At 39.2% G+C, this 20,611-nt stretch overlaps 1 protein-coding gene across 1 annotated transcript in view; it reads left to right on the top strand.

Moving 5' to 3' along the window:
• The first annotated feature begins 11,363 nt into the window (after positions 1-11,363).
• WDR19 (WD repeat domain 19) overlaps positions 11,364-20,611 on the top strand; it is a 40,783-nt gene continuing 31,535 nt past the window's right edge. The window contains exons 1-9 of the mRNA XM_070948208.1: positions 11,364-11,489; positions 12,800-12,915; positions 14,276-14,391; positions 14,801-14,881; positions 16,323-16,435; positions 17,014-17,187; positions 18,121-18,191; positions 19,175-19,347; positions 19,908-20,022. Coding sequence (XP_070804309.1) covers positions 11,377-11,489; positions 12,800-12,915; positions 14,276-14,391; positions 14,801-14,881; positions 16,323-16,435; positions 17,014-17,187; positions 18,121-18,191; positions 19,175-19,347; positions 19,908-20,022 — 1,072 coding nt within the window. The 5' untranslated portion in view covers positions 11,364-11,376. The remainder of the gene's footprint in view (positions 11,490-12,799; positions 12,916-14,275; positions 14,392-14,800; positions 14,882-16,322; positions 16,436-17,013; positions 17,188-18,120; positions 18,192-19,174; positions 19,348-19,907; positions 20,023-20,611) is intronic.

The raw sequence follows: 20,611 nt of genomic DNA, 5'->3' as shown, positions 1-20,611 counted from the left end.
TCCCCACCCCACTAATCTGCTTTCCAGTTCTGTTCTCCTGTGCAGGGCAACAAAAGAAGACCCAGCCAATCAGCTGAGACTCGATCAGCTGGGACTCAGGAGGCAGCCAATAGATCGGGGGTGGGGCCAGTCAGAGGTGGTATTTGCCGGTTTTCCGAACTACTCAAAATTTCCACTACCGATTCGCCAGAACCGGTGAAAATTGGCTGAATACTACCTCTGAGTACTACCATAAAATTATATATCAATGGAAAGATAATTTAATCAGGAATATAATGCAATAACTTTTATGAAGGATTTGCTATTAGAATACCAGTTACAGTATAAAGAAGAAAAGTGAAACACATAGAAAAAATGAGATATACAAAAATGACCACCATGTCAGTTAATACTTAGTTGGGGTAAACTTTAGCATGAATTGCGGTCTTGCAGCGTCTTCCCATGGAGTGAACCAAGTCTTTGAGTTCTGCAGCTTTTATAATATGAAACCAAGATTGAAGGATCTTCTATTAACTGGGTTTTATTGCTGGGTCGCTTCTGACTAACAAGTTTCTCTAGTCGGTTCCATAGATTTTCAATTGGGTGAAGGTCTGGGCTATTCCCAGGCCATTCCAGCAGTGGAATAGGATTCTCTTGAAACTCCCCCCAAAAAGTGGTGTTACTAGCCATCAAACCTCAAAAATACACTTTTCCTAAAAGGTTTCCACAATTTTGGCCACTACTGTATATATTCTTGGTTTGTTCCAAATGCTTTTTTTATTGTTTGCTTCTTCTTCTTCTTCTTTTGAACATGGCACAACAAACCAAATGTGAAGGAAATACCAAGTGTACTTCTGATTTGAGAAATGCTGTACCTCTGATGCCTATGTTGGTAGTCCCTGGCTTACGACCATCATAGAGCCCAAGACCTCTGTTGCTAAGCGAGATGTTTGTTCAGTGAGTTACGCCCCATTTGACGACTCTTCTTGCCGCAGTTGTGAAGTGGGTAACACGGTCTTTTAAGGGAATTGACCTTCCTTGAACCAGTTGCCCAGCGTCTAAATTTTGATCACATGACCGTGGGGAATGCCGCAACCGTCATAAGTGTGAAAAATGGCCATAGGTCCATTTTTCAGCGCCGTTTGTAACTTTCAGCGGTCATTAAATGAACTGTTTTAAGTCAATGACAACCTGTAATTTTTTTCAGAGATATTTTGTACTCTTTTTCTCTTTAAACCGAAGCCTTATTTTAATTCTTGTCTTACACTCGGAAATAGGTTAGTGGAGTATCTATTTCAAGAGCTTTCCATCACTGAGTGAGTGTCTTGTTAGGAAGTTTTACGTAGCCTAGAAATAATCCTGCAAATCTTTCCGAACTGGGATTGTATTGTCACTTTATGGATCATTTCTTCAAAGAAGTTGCAGTAAAAGAACAGTTAATGAGGTTGATTAAAAGTGACTCAGATTATTATTATTATTCCAAAACATTCCATGATTGTGGCTAACTTCAGTTGACCCTAAATGAGACGTTTCCCCAGGTTTTATATAGGCATCGACAGAGTGTTATTCTAACAAAAAAAATAATAATCGCCTTTGGCACATTTTCGGATCTTCAGTTGCATTCCAAATCAAAGATTGATCGATTTCCTTAAGATCAAATTTCTGTAGCTCAGTTATTTCATAGTGTAGCGATTCCTCTGTGGAATTTTCTTAAGGTTTATATGTTACATGATTAGGAAATATTTGGATGTTCCAACCTGCTCTTCGCTTTTTATATTTTCTTTTGTGCCTTGTTTAAAATGCTACAAGGTCCTCGACTTAACGACCACAGTTGAGCCTGTTGCTAAGCAAGATTGTTAAATGACTTCTGGTCCATTTTACCACATTTTTTGCCACGGTCATTATGCACTCCCATGCATAAGTGAATCTGTCTTCCCCATTTACTTTTCTTCCTCCATTTGACCCTGGGACGTGTAAAATACATTCCAGTTGCCAGGCCCTCAAATTTTGGGGATGTTGCAACTGCCATAAATATGAAAACTGAACATGAGTTACTTTTTTTCCCCCCGAATTTAAATTTTTTATTGGTTTTACCACAACAACACAACACAACACAACATACAAAACACAAACACATGATACGTGTTTCTTTTTACATATCAGTTTCATTCCTCTTACTTTCTACTATATACATTCCCCATTTTTCCATCCTTTATTATCATGATCTTTATCGTCCCTTTACTTTTAATTTTCTTCATTTACAATATTTTGCACATTTGTCACCTTCTTCTCTCCATCGTTTATTCACATTTACTTTCCCTGATCTCGAGCCAATCATACCATTTAGTCCATACTTGATAATATTCTATATCTTCCTTTTCTTTTATTTCTTTCGTTAATTTATCCATCTCCGCACAGTCCAGGATTTTCTTAATTATTTCTTCCTCTGTTGGGATCTTTTCACTTTTCCAGGGCTGTGCGTAGACTATCCTTGCCACTGTAATTATATGCAGAATCAAATATCCAATTTCTTTACTGTAAGTTCTGTTCAATATTCCCAGTAAAAACGGATTTTTTGAACATGAGTTATTTTTTTCCAGTGCCGTCTTAAGTTCGAAGAGGCAGGTTGGGCTACACTGAAGCAGTTTCTGCACATGGCTCAGTTACTCAGAAGTCATTCTGTTGCTCTCTTTGGTTGACAAGGCCACTATTACTGCATTCTGCAAAAAGACAAGAAGCAACGGAGGTCAAATGAAGCCGACACTCATCCTCAAGGCAAAGACAAGTCCAGTCCAGTAGGCCAAAGCAAGTTCCCAAGGCAAAGGCAAATTCATAGGCAAAACTGAAGAGACACGATCCAAAGTTCAAGGACCCACAGCAGGAAGACAAACACGGGGTTCCCAGCATCGCCTCCATCTCTCTGCTGTGCTAAATAGCCAACTTCTGGTGCAGACCATGAAGGAGGGCGAGGCTGCCTCCTCGCAAGTGATCTGGCTGACCTTCGCTGCTCCTGCCTTTTCTCCGCCCAGTGTGTTCTTGGATCAGGTACAGAAGGCAGTTCCCCCTCCTCATCGCTGACCGGCTGCAGTTGTATGCTTTCCCCACCTGAAGCCCCAGAGCTGTTGTGCTGCAGCTACGCTTCAGCCAAATCCCTCTCAGAGGGCTGTTGGGTGCCATTGAGCGACTCCCCTCCTGACGTGTCTGGAACTGGTTCATCTTCCTCCGAGCTGACATCTGGAGAGGGATCTGGGGAGTCATTACACATGGTTCTCCTGGCACAATTGGACTACCTGGCAAAACTGCATGCTAGTTTATACTGTCTGGGTCCTATTGTGACTCAGGGGACGATAAAGGAGGACCCCAGAGGGGCTTCAGATCACAGGAGGGGGCTTTAGTTCAGGAAAGTTTCCTTCTGTTGCAACAGGTGCTCTTCTCTCTCTTCAAACGGGGTGCTGGGAGCATTTCCCAGGCTTCCCTTCTCTGAGCCATAAAGGCAGCTGCTGGACGAGGAAGTTTCTCTAGTTTACTTGAGTTAGAAACATTACAAATGTCACTGTTCCAAGCAACACGTCCAACGAAATAAAACTCCGAGGCTTGAGTTTCCTCAAAGTTCCATTTTATTAGAGATGTCATATTGGCACATCTAGGAAAACCTGAATCGGAAAGCTTCCAAGTTGTCCCCACCCAAAAGAAAGTTCGAGTCCCTGCCCAGCACCCCACATGTCCATCTCATGATCCAATCAGGCACCCTCCAAAACGGGAGATGCCTCCCAGTCACCTCATAGCAGCTGCAGGGCCAGATGACCTTGACTTTCTGAGAAAAGAATGTTATTTTGACTATATATCTCTCCCACACTCTCTATAACTCCTGCCTCCCATATTCCCTCAGTAGAAAAAGTGGCAGGCCTGAAGTCCCAAAGGTAAAAAATGGCACATGGGTGACAAGGGCTAAACTGAAGCAAGACATTTATCCCATATCGAATGCAGCTCCATGAAATTTCCCAAGCAGCAGAAACTCACGCAGAAAAGGAATACAGATAGTCCAGGACTTAACGACCATTTGTTCTGTCACTGTTCGACGTTACGACGACGCTGAAAAAAGTAACCGTTGACCGTTTTTCATACTTACAACCAACCGTTCAGTGGTGGGATTCAAAATTTTTTTTTTACTACTGGTTCTGTGGGTGTGGCTTGGTGGGCATGGCAGGTGAAGGATACTGCAAAATCTCCATTCCTACCCTACTCCAGGGGAAGGATACTGCAAAATCTCCATTCCCACCCCACTCCAGGGGAAGGATACTGTAAAATCTCCATTCCCTCCCCACCCCACTAACCTGCTTTCCAGCTCCTTTCTCCTGTGCAGGCCAACAAAAGAAGACCCAGATGATCAGCTGGGACTCGATCAGCTGGGACTCGGGAGGCAGCAAACAGATCGGGGTGCGGGGCCAGCCAGAGGTGGTATTTGCCGGTTTTCCGAACTACTCAAAATTTCCGCTAACGGTTCTCCAGAACCGGCTGAATACCATCTCTGCAACCATTGCAGCATTCCCCGTGGCCACGTGATCAGAATCCGGATGCTTGGCCACTGCTTCATATTTAAGATGGTTGCAGCGTCCTGGGATTCATGTGGAAAGTCAATGGGGAAACCAGATTCACTTAACAACGGGGTTACTAATTTAACAACTGCAACGATCCACTTAACAACTGTGGCAAGGAAAGTGGTAAAACAGGAACTGCAAAATTCACTTAAGAGCTGTCCTGATTAGCAACGGAGATTTGGAGCTCAATTCTGATGGCAAGTTGAGGGCTACCTGTATTGTCTTTTTGTCGCAGCATTTCCTTATTACCTAAGCTGCTTTTCTAGCCGTCTTCCCATCTCACTTATGATCCAAGGGCCTTATAGTTCCAAATGTCTTAGAGAAGGCAATCAAACTCCCACAAAAGTTGCCACCACGTTCTAATTTCTACTATGTCAGATGGAAAACCGATCCAATAGATGGAAAGGAATTAATTTTATTGTATTGAATTAAAAAAAATATAATACGAAGGAAATGAAATCAAACTTCTCTCCTGGTTATATTTGGAAAACGCTCTGTAGAGCGTGCATTTCCGATCTGTTCAATTGTGATGTTTATTTGAAAAGTGCGTCTTCAAACATCTGTTTCTCGTGGATCTACCTTCTTTGGTGGTGTACAACAAAAACATCGTCATATTTGCATTCCCCCCCAACTACTACCAGTTCTGTCAGCGTAGCTTGGTGGGCGTGGCAGGGAAGGATACTGCAAAATCTCCACTCCCTCCCCACTCCATGGGAACGATACTGCAAAATCTCCATTCCCTCACCACTCCTGGGGGAAGGATACTGCAAAATCTCCACTCCCTCCCCACTCCATGGGAACGATACTGCAAAATCTCCATTCTCACTCCACTCCTGAGGGAAAGATACTGCAAAATCTCCATTCCCATCCCACTCCAGGATACTGCAAAATCTCCATTCCCACCACACTCCAGGGGAAGGATACTGCAAAATCCCCATTCCCTCCCCACTCCTGGGGGAAGGAAAATCTCCACTCCCACCCCACTCCAGGGGAAGGATACTGCAAAATCTCCATTCCCACCCATTCTTGGGGAAGGATACTGCAAAATCTCCATCCCCCCCCCCACTTCTGGAGAGGGATACTACAATATCCCCATTCCCTCCCCACTCCTGGGGGAAGGATATTGCAAAATCCCCATTCCCACCCCACTCTGGGACCAGCCAGAGGTGGTATTTGCCGGTTCTCCGAACTACTCAAAATTTCCGCTACCGGTTCTCCAGAATCTGCTGAATAGCACCCCTGCTCCAGCCTCGGGGAGGCAGGCATCTCAAGCGGTTTGATAAAACCTCGATTTATTTATCACACAAAGTGTCTCAGGCCAGGACACTTTCTTTTTATCTTTAACTTTGGCCTGAACACGGCTATCATTTTAAATATTGGAACCTCTCAATTAATGTCTCTGTATATAGCTGGTAAGTGAAGCTAATAAACCATTAATAAATGTTCATTATACGGAACAAAGACACCTCTCTCCTTTCTTGGCTCTAGGAACTCGGCGGGAGCCTTAAGCATTGGGAGGGCGGGGCTGCTGAGACCTCGCTCCAATCGGAGCCCGGAGAGTTGAGGGGCGTGGTGAGGGGGTGGGGCGGGGGCGGGGCTGATGGAGATTACTCCCCAATACGGATCATTTAATTATTTTATTCCAATAATAATAATAATAATAATTCAATTCCAAACTGCAAAAGAATTCAGCCAAGACATTGGTATGCAGTTTGGAATTGACAAATGTGCAACAATAGCAACCAAAGCAGGCAAGATCATAGAAGAGGATGGAATAGAACTAGAGAGTGAAGAAATGATAAAGGCAGTAAAATCAGAAGAAGGCTACAAGTACTTGGGAATTTTAGAAGCCTCTGACTTAATGCATAATAAAGTCAAGGAATTAACTTCAGCCAAGTACATTCGACGAATTCGTAAGATATTAATGTCCAAATTGAGTGGAGGAAACATCATAAAAGCCATAAATACCTGGGCTATACCTGTGATTAGATACTCTGCAGGAATAATTGACTGGACCCAGATGGAGTTAGACAATTTGGACAGAAAAACAAGGAAGCTTATAACAATGAATCATGCCTTGCACCCTAAAAGTGATGTTGACCGATTATATTTACCAAGAGCAGAGGGTGGTCAAGGACTCCTACAAGTAAAGCAGACTGTGGAAGAAGAAAAATGCAGCTTGAATGATTACATCCAGAAAAGTGAAGAACCAATGATTAAGGAAGTAAATAAAGGAGGCCTTTTAAAGACAACTAAAACAAAAGCAGAATATAAGAAAGAAGTAACTGAGCAGCGAGCTGAAAATTGGAAACACAAAGCTCTGCATGGCCAATACTTGAAAAGTATTGAAGGCAAAGCTGACCAGAAACTAACTTGGAACTGGTTAAGATCAGGAGTACTGAAAAAAGAAACAGAAAGCTTTATTTTGGCAGCTCAAGAACAAGCCCTAGCCACAAACTGCATGAAGGCAAAAATTCAACATGTTACCACCAACAGCAAATGCCGCCTCTGCAATGAAAAAGAAGAGACAGTCGACCACCTGATCAGTGGGTGCAGCAAAATTTCACAAACTGACTACCTACAACGCCATGACCGTGTTGCTAAAATCATTCACTGGAAATTGTGCCAGAAGTTTGGATTTGAGTACAGTAAAAACCACTGGGAACATCAGGTTGAGAAAGTTTTAGAGAATGAGAAACTCAAGATCTTGTGGGACTTTAGGATTCAGACTGACAGGCACTTGGTCCACAACACACCTGACATAACAATAGTTGAAAAGAAAAAAGTATGGTTCATTGACATTGCAATACCTGGTGATGCACGGATTGAAGATAAGCAGCAAGAAAAAATCACAAAGTACCGGGACTTACAAATTGAAGTTGAGCGACTGTGGAAAAAGAAATCGTGTGTTGTCCCGATTGTAATTGGAGCCCTTGGAGCAATACCCAAAGGGCTACCCCGCTATTTAGAAATTCTAAATTTGCCGGACTTGAACATTTTGACTCTACAAAAAACCACCTTACTCGGACAGCTTACATCCTCCGACGATACCTTAACAGTTCCTAGGTCCTTGGTTAGGACTCGAGCTGCTGAGCTATTAACCAGCCTCAAAGGCTGTGAATCTCACTAAAGATTAAATAATAATAATAATAATAATAATAATAATAATAATAATAATAATAATAATAATAATTTTATTTCTATACCACCCTTCTCCCGAAGGACTCAATGATGGTTCATCAGAGGAATAAATTCAAAGTTTTCTATCAATGGGGTTCAGTTCAATCCTATGGCTATGATTTATATTTCTAGAATGGCCTGAATGGGATTTATTACTGGGATAGTATAATTTAAGTATAAGTATAATTTTATTTCTATAGGGTAGGTTTTTCTTCCCATTTTGAACGCTGGTGGGGAAACAATTGAGACCCGTTGCAGATTTATTTATTTTTTTAAAATGATTTCTCTGGATTTAAGGGATTGCTTTCCTCCCTGACAATATTTTTAAATAGTTTGCCATTTAAAAAAAAAACAAAAACAATAGAAATAGACTTTGATTGTGGGCTATCGAGTCCACGTTGACTTTTGGATTTTCTCCAGATTTATTTATTTGTCATCCCACCTTTATTATTTTTTTATAAATAACTCGAGGCGTAGCTTTTCCCCATGACAATCTTTCCATGACTTGGTCTCTCAGCAGTGACCCATGGCTGGTGCTACTGAGCCCATCCATCTCGCAGCTGGTTGCCTTTTCCTTCCTTCCTTCCTTCCTTCCTTCCTTCCTTCCTTCCTTCCTTCCTTCCTTCCACCTTGCGTATAGAATAGGATAGAATAGAATTTTTTTAATTGGCCAAGTGTGATTGGACACACAAGGAATTTGTCTTTGATGCATATGCTCTCAATGTATATTTAAAAAGAAAAGATACATTTGTCAAGAATCATAAGGTACAACACTGAATGATAATCATAGGATACAAATAAGCAATCAGGAAACAATATCAATATATAGCACTGTAGATATCTCAAGAAAGCTAGATCTTTGCATTTTCATTTTATTATATATTTTATTCATTTATTTTGTCAAGCCATATATAAGATAACAGGTAAAAGTATAAACATAATTTGAATACATGAAAAGAGTAAGTAAAAAGGAATTTTAGGACAGGGACGGTAGGCACGCCGGTGCACTTATGCACGCCCCTTTATAGCATAAATTTGCTAGATCTTTTCATTTATACTTTTATCTCTGGGGATGAGAACTCATTGACTTCTCATACGCTAATATGACATTAACATTCTCTTAACCCTCGATTGATAACCGCTCCGAAGAACGGTCGCCTCTTCCATTTATCTTTTAGTATCTCTAGGGGCCGCCGTCTCCTGGGTGACGCCGACGCGGATGCCGGACAGGCGCTTCAATGTGCGCATGCGCCCCTCCTCTCTTCTCCCCCCTCCCCTTTTTTTAACCGACGCTCGGTTTCTGAGGGGAAAAAGATGCAGGTAAAGGCCGAGGCGGCGGCGGCGGCTTTGGGGAGCTGCGGGGCCGGTCGAGGGGCTCCCCACCCCGCCAGCCGTGGCCCGGTTTCCTCTGCTCAGCGCCTTCCTTTCCCTTCCCTTTCGGGCGCCCGTAGCTTTCCCGGACAGGCGGCTGTTCAACCGGTGGGGTGGCGGGGAGCCTGTGGAACGCCTGCCTGCCTGCCTGCCTGCTCAGAGGCTGGTAGGGGAGAAGGAGCCTCCGTCGCTGAAAAAGCCTTGGACGGCCGTTTGTCTGGAACGGTGTATCGGGCAAGGGGTGGGGGTGGGGGGTGGACTAGATGACCTCCCAGGCCCCCGTCCAGCTCTGTTAATTCTGTCCTTCTGACCATCTCTGCCGTTCCCCTTTCTCCTTCTGGCCTTCCATCTTTCCCAAGACATCGGGGCTCTTCTCCAAGGAGTTCTCTCTTCTCCTTCATTAGGGGGCCCAAGACTTTGGCTGGCTTTTATCTGCCAGTAAAAAATTTTTTTATCTATCTGTCTGTCTATCTATCTTCTCTCTCTCTCTCTCTCTTTCTCTCTCTGTCTATTTATCTTATCTATATTTATCTAATCCATCTATCTTATCTCTCTCTAATCTCTCTAATCTATATCTATCATTATCATATCTCTCTAATCTATCATTTTATACACACACACACACACACACATATATGTATCATCTCTCTAATATATCATCTCTATATCATCTTTCTATCATGTCTATCATCTCTATCTTATCTCTATCTATCTAATCTATCTATCTTATCTCTCTCTCTAATCTATCTATCTAATCTATATCCATCCATCCATCCATCCATCATCTCTCTCTATCATTATATATATATATATATGTATCATCTCTCTATCGAATCTATCATCTCTCTATCATCTCTATCTAATCTATCATCTCTCTCATCTCTCTCCACATCTATTTATTTAATCTAGCATCTCTCTATATCTAATCTATCATCTCTGTCATCTCTCTATCATCTATCTAATCTCTATCATCTCTCTCTATCTATCTATCTATCTATCTATCTATCTATCTATCTATCATCTCTATTTATCTAATCTATCCATCTATATCTATTATCTCTCTATCATCTCTATTTATCTAATCTATCCATCTATCTTATCTATATCTATCTATATGATCTCTCTCTCTTATCTATATATTATCTCTCCCCCCTCTAATTTAATCTATCTATCCATCTATCTATCTTCTCTCTCTCTCTCTCTCTAATCTATCTATCTATCTATCTATCTATCTATCTATCTATCTATCTCTCTATCATCTCTATTTATCTAATCTATCCATCTATATCTATTATCTCTCTATCATCTCTATTTATCTAATCTATCCATCTATTTTATCTATATCTATCTATATGATCTCTATCTATATATTATCTCTCCCCCCTCTAATCTAATCTATCTATCCATCTATCTATCTTATATATATATATATCTCTAATCTATCTATCTATCTATCTATCTATCTATCTATCTATCTATCTATCTAATCTATTTTATCTATCTTATTTTGCCAACAGGAGAGACTGCTGCGAACTGGCCTTTTATAACAGAAGAACTATGTTCTACAGACTGAAATAGAAGGCCTTTAAAAAAAAAACAATTTACAAATGTTTAATTCTCACTTTCTCTCCACAGCGCGTATTTACCCTTTCAGAGAAGGATGCACCTAGTGCCCCTGTGCAATTTGCTTGGCAAAAAACCTTAGGAAACTACATTGCGGTTACAGGGTAAGATTAAAAAAAAAGAGAGAAATGAATGAAAGATCCTAGGTGTCTGGGTTTGACCTTGCAGAAGTGAAAGGTGTGGAGTGAAAATGTGTTTCTTATCTCTTTGTTTAATCTTCTTCCAAAAATAACGCAAAAATTTCACCACTGATTTTAGATGCATGTGAAAAAGGTTATTGTAATTCTTATAAGCTTTTTTTAATTCATTTAAAGGTACAGTCATACTGTCAAAGTCTTTGATCGCCATGGTCAAAAGAAAAATGAAATTATTTTACCAGGGTAAGTTTTGAATCTCAGTTCATGACTTTAGATGTTCTCTAAATTTAAAATCTCACTTGAGGATGATCTAAAACAGATAATGCAGGTTTTGAAAACAAGGTGTCTTACCCAAATAGATTTTCTCCATCTAGTGTGCCAGTATCTTCAGGTGCAGTTTGGGAACAGGTTATAAAATACACGTAGGGCAGTGATGTTTATTAAAGAGCAATTGGACATTTTTGTCTTTCAATAGGAACTGCATCGCTATGGATTGGGATCAAGATGGAGATACTCTAGCAATTATTGCTGATAAATCCAGTGCTATTTATCTGTGGGATGCCAATACAAATAAAACCATTTTGATGGATACTAGCATGAGGTAATTTATTTATGAAATTAATGTAATGTAATGTGATATAGTGTAATAGCAATAGCGCTTAGACTTATATACCGCTTCATAGTGCTTTACAGCCTCCACTGAGTGGTTTACAGAGTCAGCCTCTTGCTCCCAAAAATCTGGGTCCTCATTTTACTGACCTCGGAAGGACAGAAGGCTGAGTCAACCTTGAACCTGATGAGATTCAAACTGCCAAATTGCAGTCAGTCAGCAGAAGTAGCCTGAAGTACTGCATTACCATGGTTCTAGAATTATATAAATATATCAGGTAAATTGTATCTATGTATTTAAATGACATCAACCTGATTAATATCTATAATATCTCAATCACACATTTTGAGGATATTTGTTTTTAAAGGTAATGTAATACAATGCCATGGATTTCAGGGGTGTCCTCATTTGGTGTGTGTGTCCATCTCACACTGCCACCTTGGAAATTTGATTATTCTCCATATGGAGGAGATTACCTGCAAGTTGACATCTTCTGTGTCCAACTATGTTATGTCATTTTCAGGAGAAATTACAAAAGACTTAACAAAAGACGTCTTCCAACAAAAATGCCTTCGTTGAATCCTAAAGATTTGCTGTTTTGTCCATGTTGCTAATGAAGAAGTGCTCCAAAAGAATTTCTCCTGCAAATAACACATAACATAACATAACATAACATAACATAACATAACATAACATAACATAACATAACATAACATAACATTCATGCAAGTGTACCTGTGTTTTCCTTCCCTTCCTCTTGTACCTCAAGGAGTCAGATTCAGTCTGTTTTTAAAATACTTTCCCTTCACCCTGGTCTCAAAACAAAACCCTTCCTTTTGTTTTCTTAATGGTTTATGGATGATTTCTCCAAAGTCATCTCCTTGGATTATTATCTCTTTCTTCCATCTTATTTCACTTCTTCCTTCTCTCTTAGAAGAACAATTAATTTTAAGTAAGGGCAATATCTATATTTTTAAAGAATTTATCCAAATGCAAATGTTAAATTTGAATTTGGTCATTTCAAGGTATGGGGTTTGATATGAGAGTCTTTGATTGTTCTATTTTCTTTTCTGTTAATTTTATGAATAATTCACACCAAGAACTGTTGATAAATATTGTGCACATAGTTTATCCTCCATTTTATATTACTTTAATTATAATTGAATCATGCTAGTAACCTGATCTGATCTTGATAAAGGGGCTTTTTTGTTGTCCTGTTTATTCCTCAAAAATAAAGTTGTAATCAGCTAAATATTGTTTAATTCAGCAGAGCTTATTTTTATTTTATTTTTATATTTCAGGGAACCAATGTCTTTCTTGTGTTGGTCAAAAACTGAAGCCTTACTAGTTGCTGGAACAGCTAAAGGAAATGTACTAATATATAATCGCCAGACTTCCCGCAAGATTCCTATCCTTGGTCAGTAGCTTAAAAACTGTAGAGGGGGATTTTCTGAAGAGTGGTATTTAAAATGTAACAGGTTTAAGTCAGGAAAAAGCAAATGTGTTACCGATAGAAGAGAATACTTGTAGCTCAGGATTGAACTGTGGAGTTCTTGGTGTTCTCTGAGCTGGGTGGTTTTTTTGCAGATGTTTCATACCAAATGTGGGGTTCGCTACGAAACTAGCACTAATGAGGTTACCTATTTTGGAAATAAAGCATCTGCAAGAAAAAAGCCAAAGTCGGCACAAGTCCCCCACAAAAGCAAATGTGTGCAAGGGAGAAGTAATTTATATCCAATAGATAAACAGCTCAAGAGTGCGGCTGCACACAAAGTTGTGCTTTAATACTGTTTACAATCATCCGGTTCAGAAACAAAAACAGAAATAATTTCTTCCCATGTTCTCTCAGCATTTCTTTCACCGAGAATGTTGTAGAATGTTCAGGCTGACATATAAATTGCATTTTTTCCTCCCAGCATTTGGCCACTGGAATATCTCGATGGAGTAAATAAAAGTGGGGATGTTTCCTTTAGAAAAGCCAAGTTGGGAATTAATTGTTACCATCCTACAACAAATTGGCAGAGGCTAGGATCTCCAGAGCAATATTTAGATAGCTTTTTCAGGTTATGCCTTTGGCTTAGTGTTTTTTTTTTCATTCATTTTGGAATCTTTCTCTCATTCCTTTGTTTAAGTTTCATTAGTTAATTCTGTTGAAAGCTATTCCAAACTTTTGGATTAAAAGGACAAATATCTTGATAATCTAATCATTTTTAGGCTAGTTCAGATCTTTGTTTTTGTAATCAATTTGGCAATTATCACAGATCTTTCGCTTTTAAAAGTCAAAAACATACTCAGTTCATATTTTGGAGACAAGACAGGTTTCTCCAGTATTTTCCTTGAGAACAGAATTTTAAGCATGGGGAAAAAAGCAGATTTTTACCCACAAAGTTAGTTACTATTTAAATAATTATATAATTAATTATATATTATATTTTATAATATAGAAAAAATTACCTCATCTTCCTGGGCATTATCTGTAATACTTGTTACATAATTTTCTATTATATTTTATAATATAGGGAAAAATTACCTCATCTTCCTGGGTATTATCTAGTTATACTAGTTACATTTTTCTCCTTTCATGAATAAATACTCTGTTCTCACCTTTACAAATGGCCAGATTTGGCCCTTGAGGTGTTGTGGTATATTTGTCTTCTCTGCATTTCAAACGTGTCTTCTCATTCTATAGTTTTTTGAAAGCTGGCCTCGGGCTGTAATAAAGAGTTGTTAAGAAGCAAAAAGTTGGAGATTTTTTCTGCCTGTCTTTTTTTTACCAGGCAAGCATACCAAACGGATCACCTGTGGTTGCTGGAGCAAAGAAAAATTAATTGCATTAGGCGGAGAAGACAAATTAATAACGATTAGCAACCATGAAGGCGACACTATCAGAGTGGTAATAAATTTATATTTTTGTTACATGCAAGAAATGAAAAAAAAATACAGGAAACCTTTGCACTTTTCCTCTATTTATTCAGTGTGTGTTCTTTATAGGAATCCCCAAACAGTTATATCTCAAATCAATGCTTTAATCAGTTTAGGATTTGTTTTGAAATAACAGGTGATTAATGCAAAACATCACCATCAGGTAACTATAATTATGAAATACACCTTAACTGAATTATTAAATATACCTATCTTAGAGCAATACAAAAATCCAGTCAGCGTTTAAAATATCCTCCAAATGGTTACTGACAATTTCTCGATAAGCATGTTAGTGCCCTACTTCTCTCATTTTCCGATTAGTATAACTCTTTACAAAGAGATACTATAAATTCAGTTAATCCAGAATTTTATTCTTGCAGACAGCAGTGAGAGAAGACCCCAGCAATATGGAGTTTGTCAAGATGAAGACTGATGAAGAAACAGGAGGAAATGAGACCACAGTAGGTTATTAATGACCATCCTGAAACTATATTATACTGGTCTTGCTTCATCTGGTGAAATGAAAGACCGCTGAAAAAGAAAAATAGAAAAAAAAAAATTTAATGCTGAAAAATCCATTTGAAATTAAGTTTGAAATTAGCAAAACCAATCTCTCTTGCCCTGATTCTTAATAAGGCAGATTGTTTCCAGGGAGTTTAACCTGCAAAGCTTTGCCTGTGAAGTATCTTCAGTAATTTCCCACTAAACTATACTTTTTCCCAGTTGTATGATAGATAGATGATAGATGATAGATAGATGATAGATAGATAGATAGATAGATAGATAGATAGATAGATAGAATTCTTTATTGGCCAAGTTTTATTGGACACACAAAGAATTTGTCTTTGGTGCATATGCTCTCATTGTACATAAAAAGAAAAAAAATACATTCGTCAAGAATCATATGGTACAACACTTAATGATAGTCATAGGGTACAAATAAACAATCAGGAAACTATCAATATAAATCGTAAGGATGCAAGCAACAAAGTTACAATCATACAGTCATAAGTGGAAGGAGATGGGTGATGGGAATGACGAGAAGATTAATAGTAATGCAGACTTAGTGAATAGTTTGACAGTGTTGGAATTATTTGTTTAGCAGAGTGATGGCATTTGGGAAAAAACTGTCCTTGTGTCTAGTTGTTCTGGTGTGCAGTGCTCTATAGCGTTGTTTTGAGGGTAGGAGTTGAAACAGTTTATGTCCAGGATGTGAGGGGTCTGTAGATACTTTCACAGCCCTCTTTTTGATTCGTGCAGTACACAGGTCCTCAATGGAAGGCAGGTTGGTAGCCAATTTTTTTTCTGCAGTTCTAATTATCCTCTGAAGTCTGTGTCTGTCTTGTTGGGTTGCAGATTTAGATGGATAGATAGATAGATAGATAGATAGATAGATAGATAGATAGATAGATAGATAGATATAGAGATATAGAGATATAGAGATATAGATATAGATATATATACACATACATACATACATACATACATACATATATATATATATATATATATATTGCAATCGTCTTCTTTTCCATGTGACTTTTGCCCCTGAAGTCTTGTTCAGATTTCATAGGTGATATGGCAGTATCTTTATACAAAAGATTTTGGACTAGCAAAAAAATAATTCTTTGTATTTGTCAGTCTTTCAAGCTTGGTTCTGTTGTTATTCAGTTCAGCTTTAAAATTAATAAAGTTTCATGATTTGTTTTAAGAAAAACCCTCTTTATATTCATTTTTTATTGGTTCTATTGAGAAAGGTAGTTAGAACCAAAGAAGATTCTTGAATGAGAAGTGAAATGTCTTTAAGAAAAAACCAAGGAAGTTGAATTGTCTTTTGGGGATAAGAGAAAGTGTTGTATTGGAAACATTCTTGTTTTAGTAACCTTTCTCCTTTTTTGTCAGGTGTGCATTGTGGTTGGACAAAAAACATTATATTTTTTTAACTTCAAAGATCCAGAAAAACCAATTGAACTAGCATTTCAAAAACGTTATGGAAAGATAGTAGCTTACAAATTGTAAGTAACCCCTAAAGTAATAATGTTTCTCTGGAGTGATTGTATTGGTCAGGTGCAACAACAACAACGAAAAAGAGCACTGTGTAGCAACTTAAAAACAAATAAATTTTGTTTTGTTTTTGTGAACTAAAACCCACTCTGTCAAACTATGGCAGTTTAATTCATAATTTTAAAGTGAGTTTTGAGTTTTGGCTGTTTTATTTAGTTAGATTTGGAGGGAGTGTATATATATATATATATAATTTTTTTTTTTAATTTGATTTATATGCCGCCCTTCTCCGAAGACTCAGGGCGGCTTACAATGTGCTCAGCAATATATATTTTTAATAAAAGAATATTTTATTTTTTGAATACCTTACAGTCTAAAATGTAATATCCCTGAAAAAAGATATGCAATTGAGTCTCTCTTAGCACCTTTTGGTATAAATGTAAGTTAATTTTTGGATAATTTTTCTGTTTCTCTGATCACGTTCAATTCTACAGTCATTTCACAATTTAAGATGGTCTCCGCATTATTTCTATCAGGAATTATGATGCCTGAGAGATTTTATTTTTGGTTCTATTTATTGTTTTTGCAGGTATGGTGAAAATTATATCATGATTGGTTTTTCGCTGGGCTATTTTGTGGTGATTTCAACGCAGGTTCAAGAGATTGGCCATGAGATTTTCCAGGCTTCTGATCATAAGGATTCCTTGGCTGGCATTGCGATCACTGAATCATTAAACAAAGCTGCATCATGTGGAGATAACTGGTGAGGCACAATATTTCCATGTAAGGTCATTTAAATAACAAAAGTACTGTTGTTGCAGAATTTTTTTAATTTTATGAGAAGAGTTGTCCTTAATACTTTAGAATTTTACATATGCAGAATACAGAGGAAGGCAACACATAAACCAATGCTGTGTAGGACCCTCACTCTTTTTTAAGAATGGAAAGGGTTCCTGAGACCCAAATTGCTGAGAATTGCTAGCCTAAACAAAGCTAATATCCAAATGAAAGACTGCCTGCACGGCTCTATATTTTCTCACCGTTTAAAGGTTTAGCTGTGAACGAGGTTTTTTTAAATTCAATGTTACCAGTTGTCCCAAAGATGTTTTTTTCAAGAGGCACCTGGACTTTCTGGATTTTCTTTGAAGACGTTTTGCTTCTCATCCAAGAAGCTTCTTCAGCTCTGACTGAATGGGAGGGAATAGAAGGATTTCACTGCAAGGAGTATAAACCCTTCCATTCCCCACCCTTCAGTCAGAGCTGAAGAAGCTTCTTGGATGAGAAGCAAAACGCCTTCAAAGAAAAACCAGAAAGTCCAGATGCCTCTTGAAAAAGGACCCTGAGGACATAGACACAGCTCCAAGTGGCCTCAATGACCCTCTAAAAAGGATGCAAATGATCAGCTGTCTGCAAGGAGTATAAATCCTTCCATTCCCCACCATCCAGTCAGAGCTGAAGAAGTTTCTTGGATGAGAAGCGAAACATCTTCAAAGGAAAAACAGGAAAGTCCAGTTGGCCCTTGAAAAAGCACCTTTGGGACAACCATGACCTGATAGATGACTGAGAATCTCCATAGATGTTACCAGTTCAATTTTTGAAAGCACCTCTCAAAAAATTCTGTGTTTACATAACTGATGTTATGCAGTTTATTGCGAAAGTGAGACTACTGAAGAAATCAAATTTCTTTTTATTGTAGTGTCAAGATTCATAACTTGTCAGATCTGACGGAAATGTGCGCAATCATAAACTTAGAGGATGAAAATAAAGGTTTGACAGCTGCCCGGTTTGATAGCTTGCCAGTTTCATTGTTTGTGTTGGATTAAGCAAGATTGATCTTTCAATACCTTTGGAGTCTTTGGGGGACTGAGAAGGAGCAGTATCAAATGTGACCTCACGTGTTTCATCTTGCCATTTGGTTCAGTTTTCAGTTAATAACAAATCTTAGAGGGCCCTTAACATTGGAATAAAGCAAAAAAAAAAAAAAGATAGTTTGCTGAAGCTATTGCATTTCCCAAGTCAGATTCTTTAGGAAGTTGGGAATTTCAATTTCTTCACCTCTGTATGTGAAGGGAAGAAGGGAGCGCACAAGTCAAAGTACCTGTGTAAGTTATCCCAACTTTAGAGAATTATTAGATGGGAAGAGCTCAGGAATTCCAGGAATCCTCCTTACCTTTGCACTGTAATTAAGGGTAAGAAGGTCTGTTTCTGCGGAATAAGTAAGAAACCATAGCCAAACACATATCTTAGGCCCAAACTACCTGCAGGACCGCCTCTTTCTGTTCAGTCCATCCTGCAGGATTCCCATTTTTTTGCAAATCCCACCAAGTTAGGATTTTTCTAAGGATGAAATCCTTAGTGTGAAATAAATGGCTGTTGAGGTTGAGATAAATTCCCTCTTCATGACTTTGGCAGAGGGATTAAACCTTCCTTTCTACCATGTCCTTTTAGAGTGTCAGAGATTTTTCATATTTAAGTATTTACGTTAGTTTTATAAATGTGTTTTTGTAAAACCTGTTGGGGGATATATGCTTACAAATAAGTAAATCAAGGGCACACATGTTCGTTATTCCTTAAGAATCTTTTCCAATCTCCCAGTCACTGGATGAGTTGGAATTACAACATCCAGACAGAAGCAGCTCATTTAGTGGTTTGAAAGTGTACTTTTGTGTAAGAATTTCATTTTTGTTTTGGTTTTTTTTGGCTTTCCAAGACAAACGTAACTATTCAGTGTGATATCATTAATATTTTAGGTCTAGATCAGTTGTCATGGACGGACGATGGACAATTGTTGGCAGTGTCTACTAAGCGAGGATTCATCCATGTGTTCTTAACCAACCTTCCCATCCTCGGAGCCTCGTATGGCACAAGGATTGCCTACCTCACCTCCCTTCTTGAGGTCACAGTGGCCAACTACATTGAAAGTGTATGATGCTTTATTCCTTTATAAAGTTCCAGTTGAGATAAATTAGCCTCCTCAGTCCTCAGGACAAGCCATGTGGTCATTTGAGGGGCCGCCCCAGAAAGGAGGGAGTCAAGCTATTCTTCATGGCACCTGAAGGCCAGACAAGGAACAATGGATGGAAACTGAACAAAGAGAGATTCAACCTAGAAATAAGGAGGGATTTTCTGTCAGTGAGAACAATCAATCCATGGAACAGAAGTTGCCTTTGGAAGTTGTGGGAGCTTCATCACTGGAAGCTTTCAAGAAGAGACTGGACTGCCATCGGTCAGAAATGGTGTAGGGCAGGGCTGTCAAACTTGCGGCACGCGGGCCGAATGTGTCATGCGCTGGCCACACCCACACCTGGTTTAGAGAAGGAGGGAGAGGTCGTGATATGTCATGTGACACCACTGTGACCACGCGAGTTTTGACACCTCTGGTGTAGGGTCTCCTGCTTGGGCCGGGAAGGGGGGGGGTTGGACTAGATGACCTGCAGGGTCCCTTCCAACTCTGTTGATCTGTTAATCTGTCTGTCCTGGCAGGAACCACCGATTAGAGTTTCTGTTGAAGTTGAGCCCAACTTCGTTGCCGTTGGGCCCTACCACTTAGCTGTGGGCATGAATAACCGGGCATGGTTTTATGTCCTCGGAGAGAGCAGTAAGTATATCACTGGTTCCCTTATTTCTCAGGAGGCTTTCATCGCTCAGCTTATCAAATGTCATCTTCATTGTTTTATGCTGTGCTGTTTTTTACCTGGGGGGATGGGAAGGCTCAGCGGTTAAAGGCGCTAAGCTTGTCAGTTGAAGAGCTGGCAACCCGGGTTCGAAACCCGAGTTCCGCACAATACGGTAAGCTCCTGTTCCTTGCCTCATCTCCTGCCCACCTAGCAGTTCGAAAGCACGCAAATGCGAGTAGATTAATAGGTACCACCTCAGTGTGAAGATAACAGCGTTCCGGGCGCCTTTGGCATATATAGTCATGCTTGGCCAAAATGACCACAGAAATTATTTTCGGACAACGTTGGCTCCCTCGGCCAAGAAACGGAGATGAGCACACGACCGACAGGGAAACCTTTACTTTTACAGGTAGTCCTCAACTTACGACCACGATTGAGCCCAAAATTTCTGTTGCTAAGTGAGACATTCATTAAGTGAGTTTTGCCCCATTTTGCAACCTTTGGTGAATCGCTTGCAATTGTTAAATTGGTAATTCAGTTGTTAAGCGAATCTGTCGGAAGGTCGCAAAG

The sequence above is a fragment of the Pituophis catenifer genome, unplaced genomic scaffold (genome assembly GCF_029215685.1).
Source record: "Pituophis catenifer annectens isolate HBS135680 unplaced genomic scaffold, rPitCat1.0.hap2 SCAF_8, whole genome shotgun sequence".
NCBI lineage: Eukaryota > Metazoa > Chordata > Lepidosauria > Squamata > Colubridae > Pituophis > Pituophis catenifer.
This window is presented reverse-complemented; position numbering and strand designations above follow the sequence as displayed.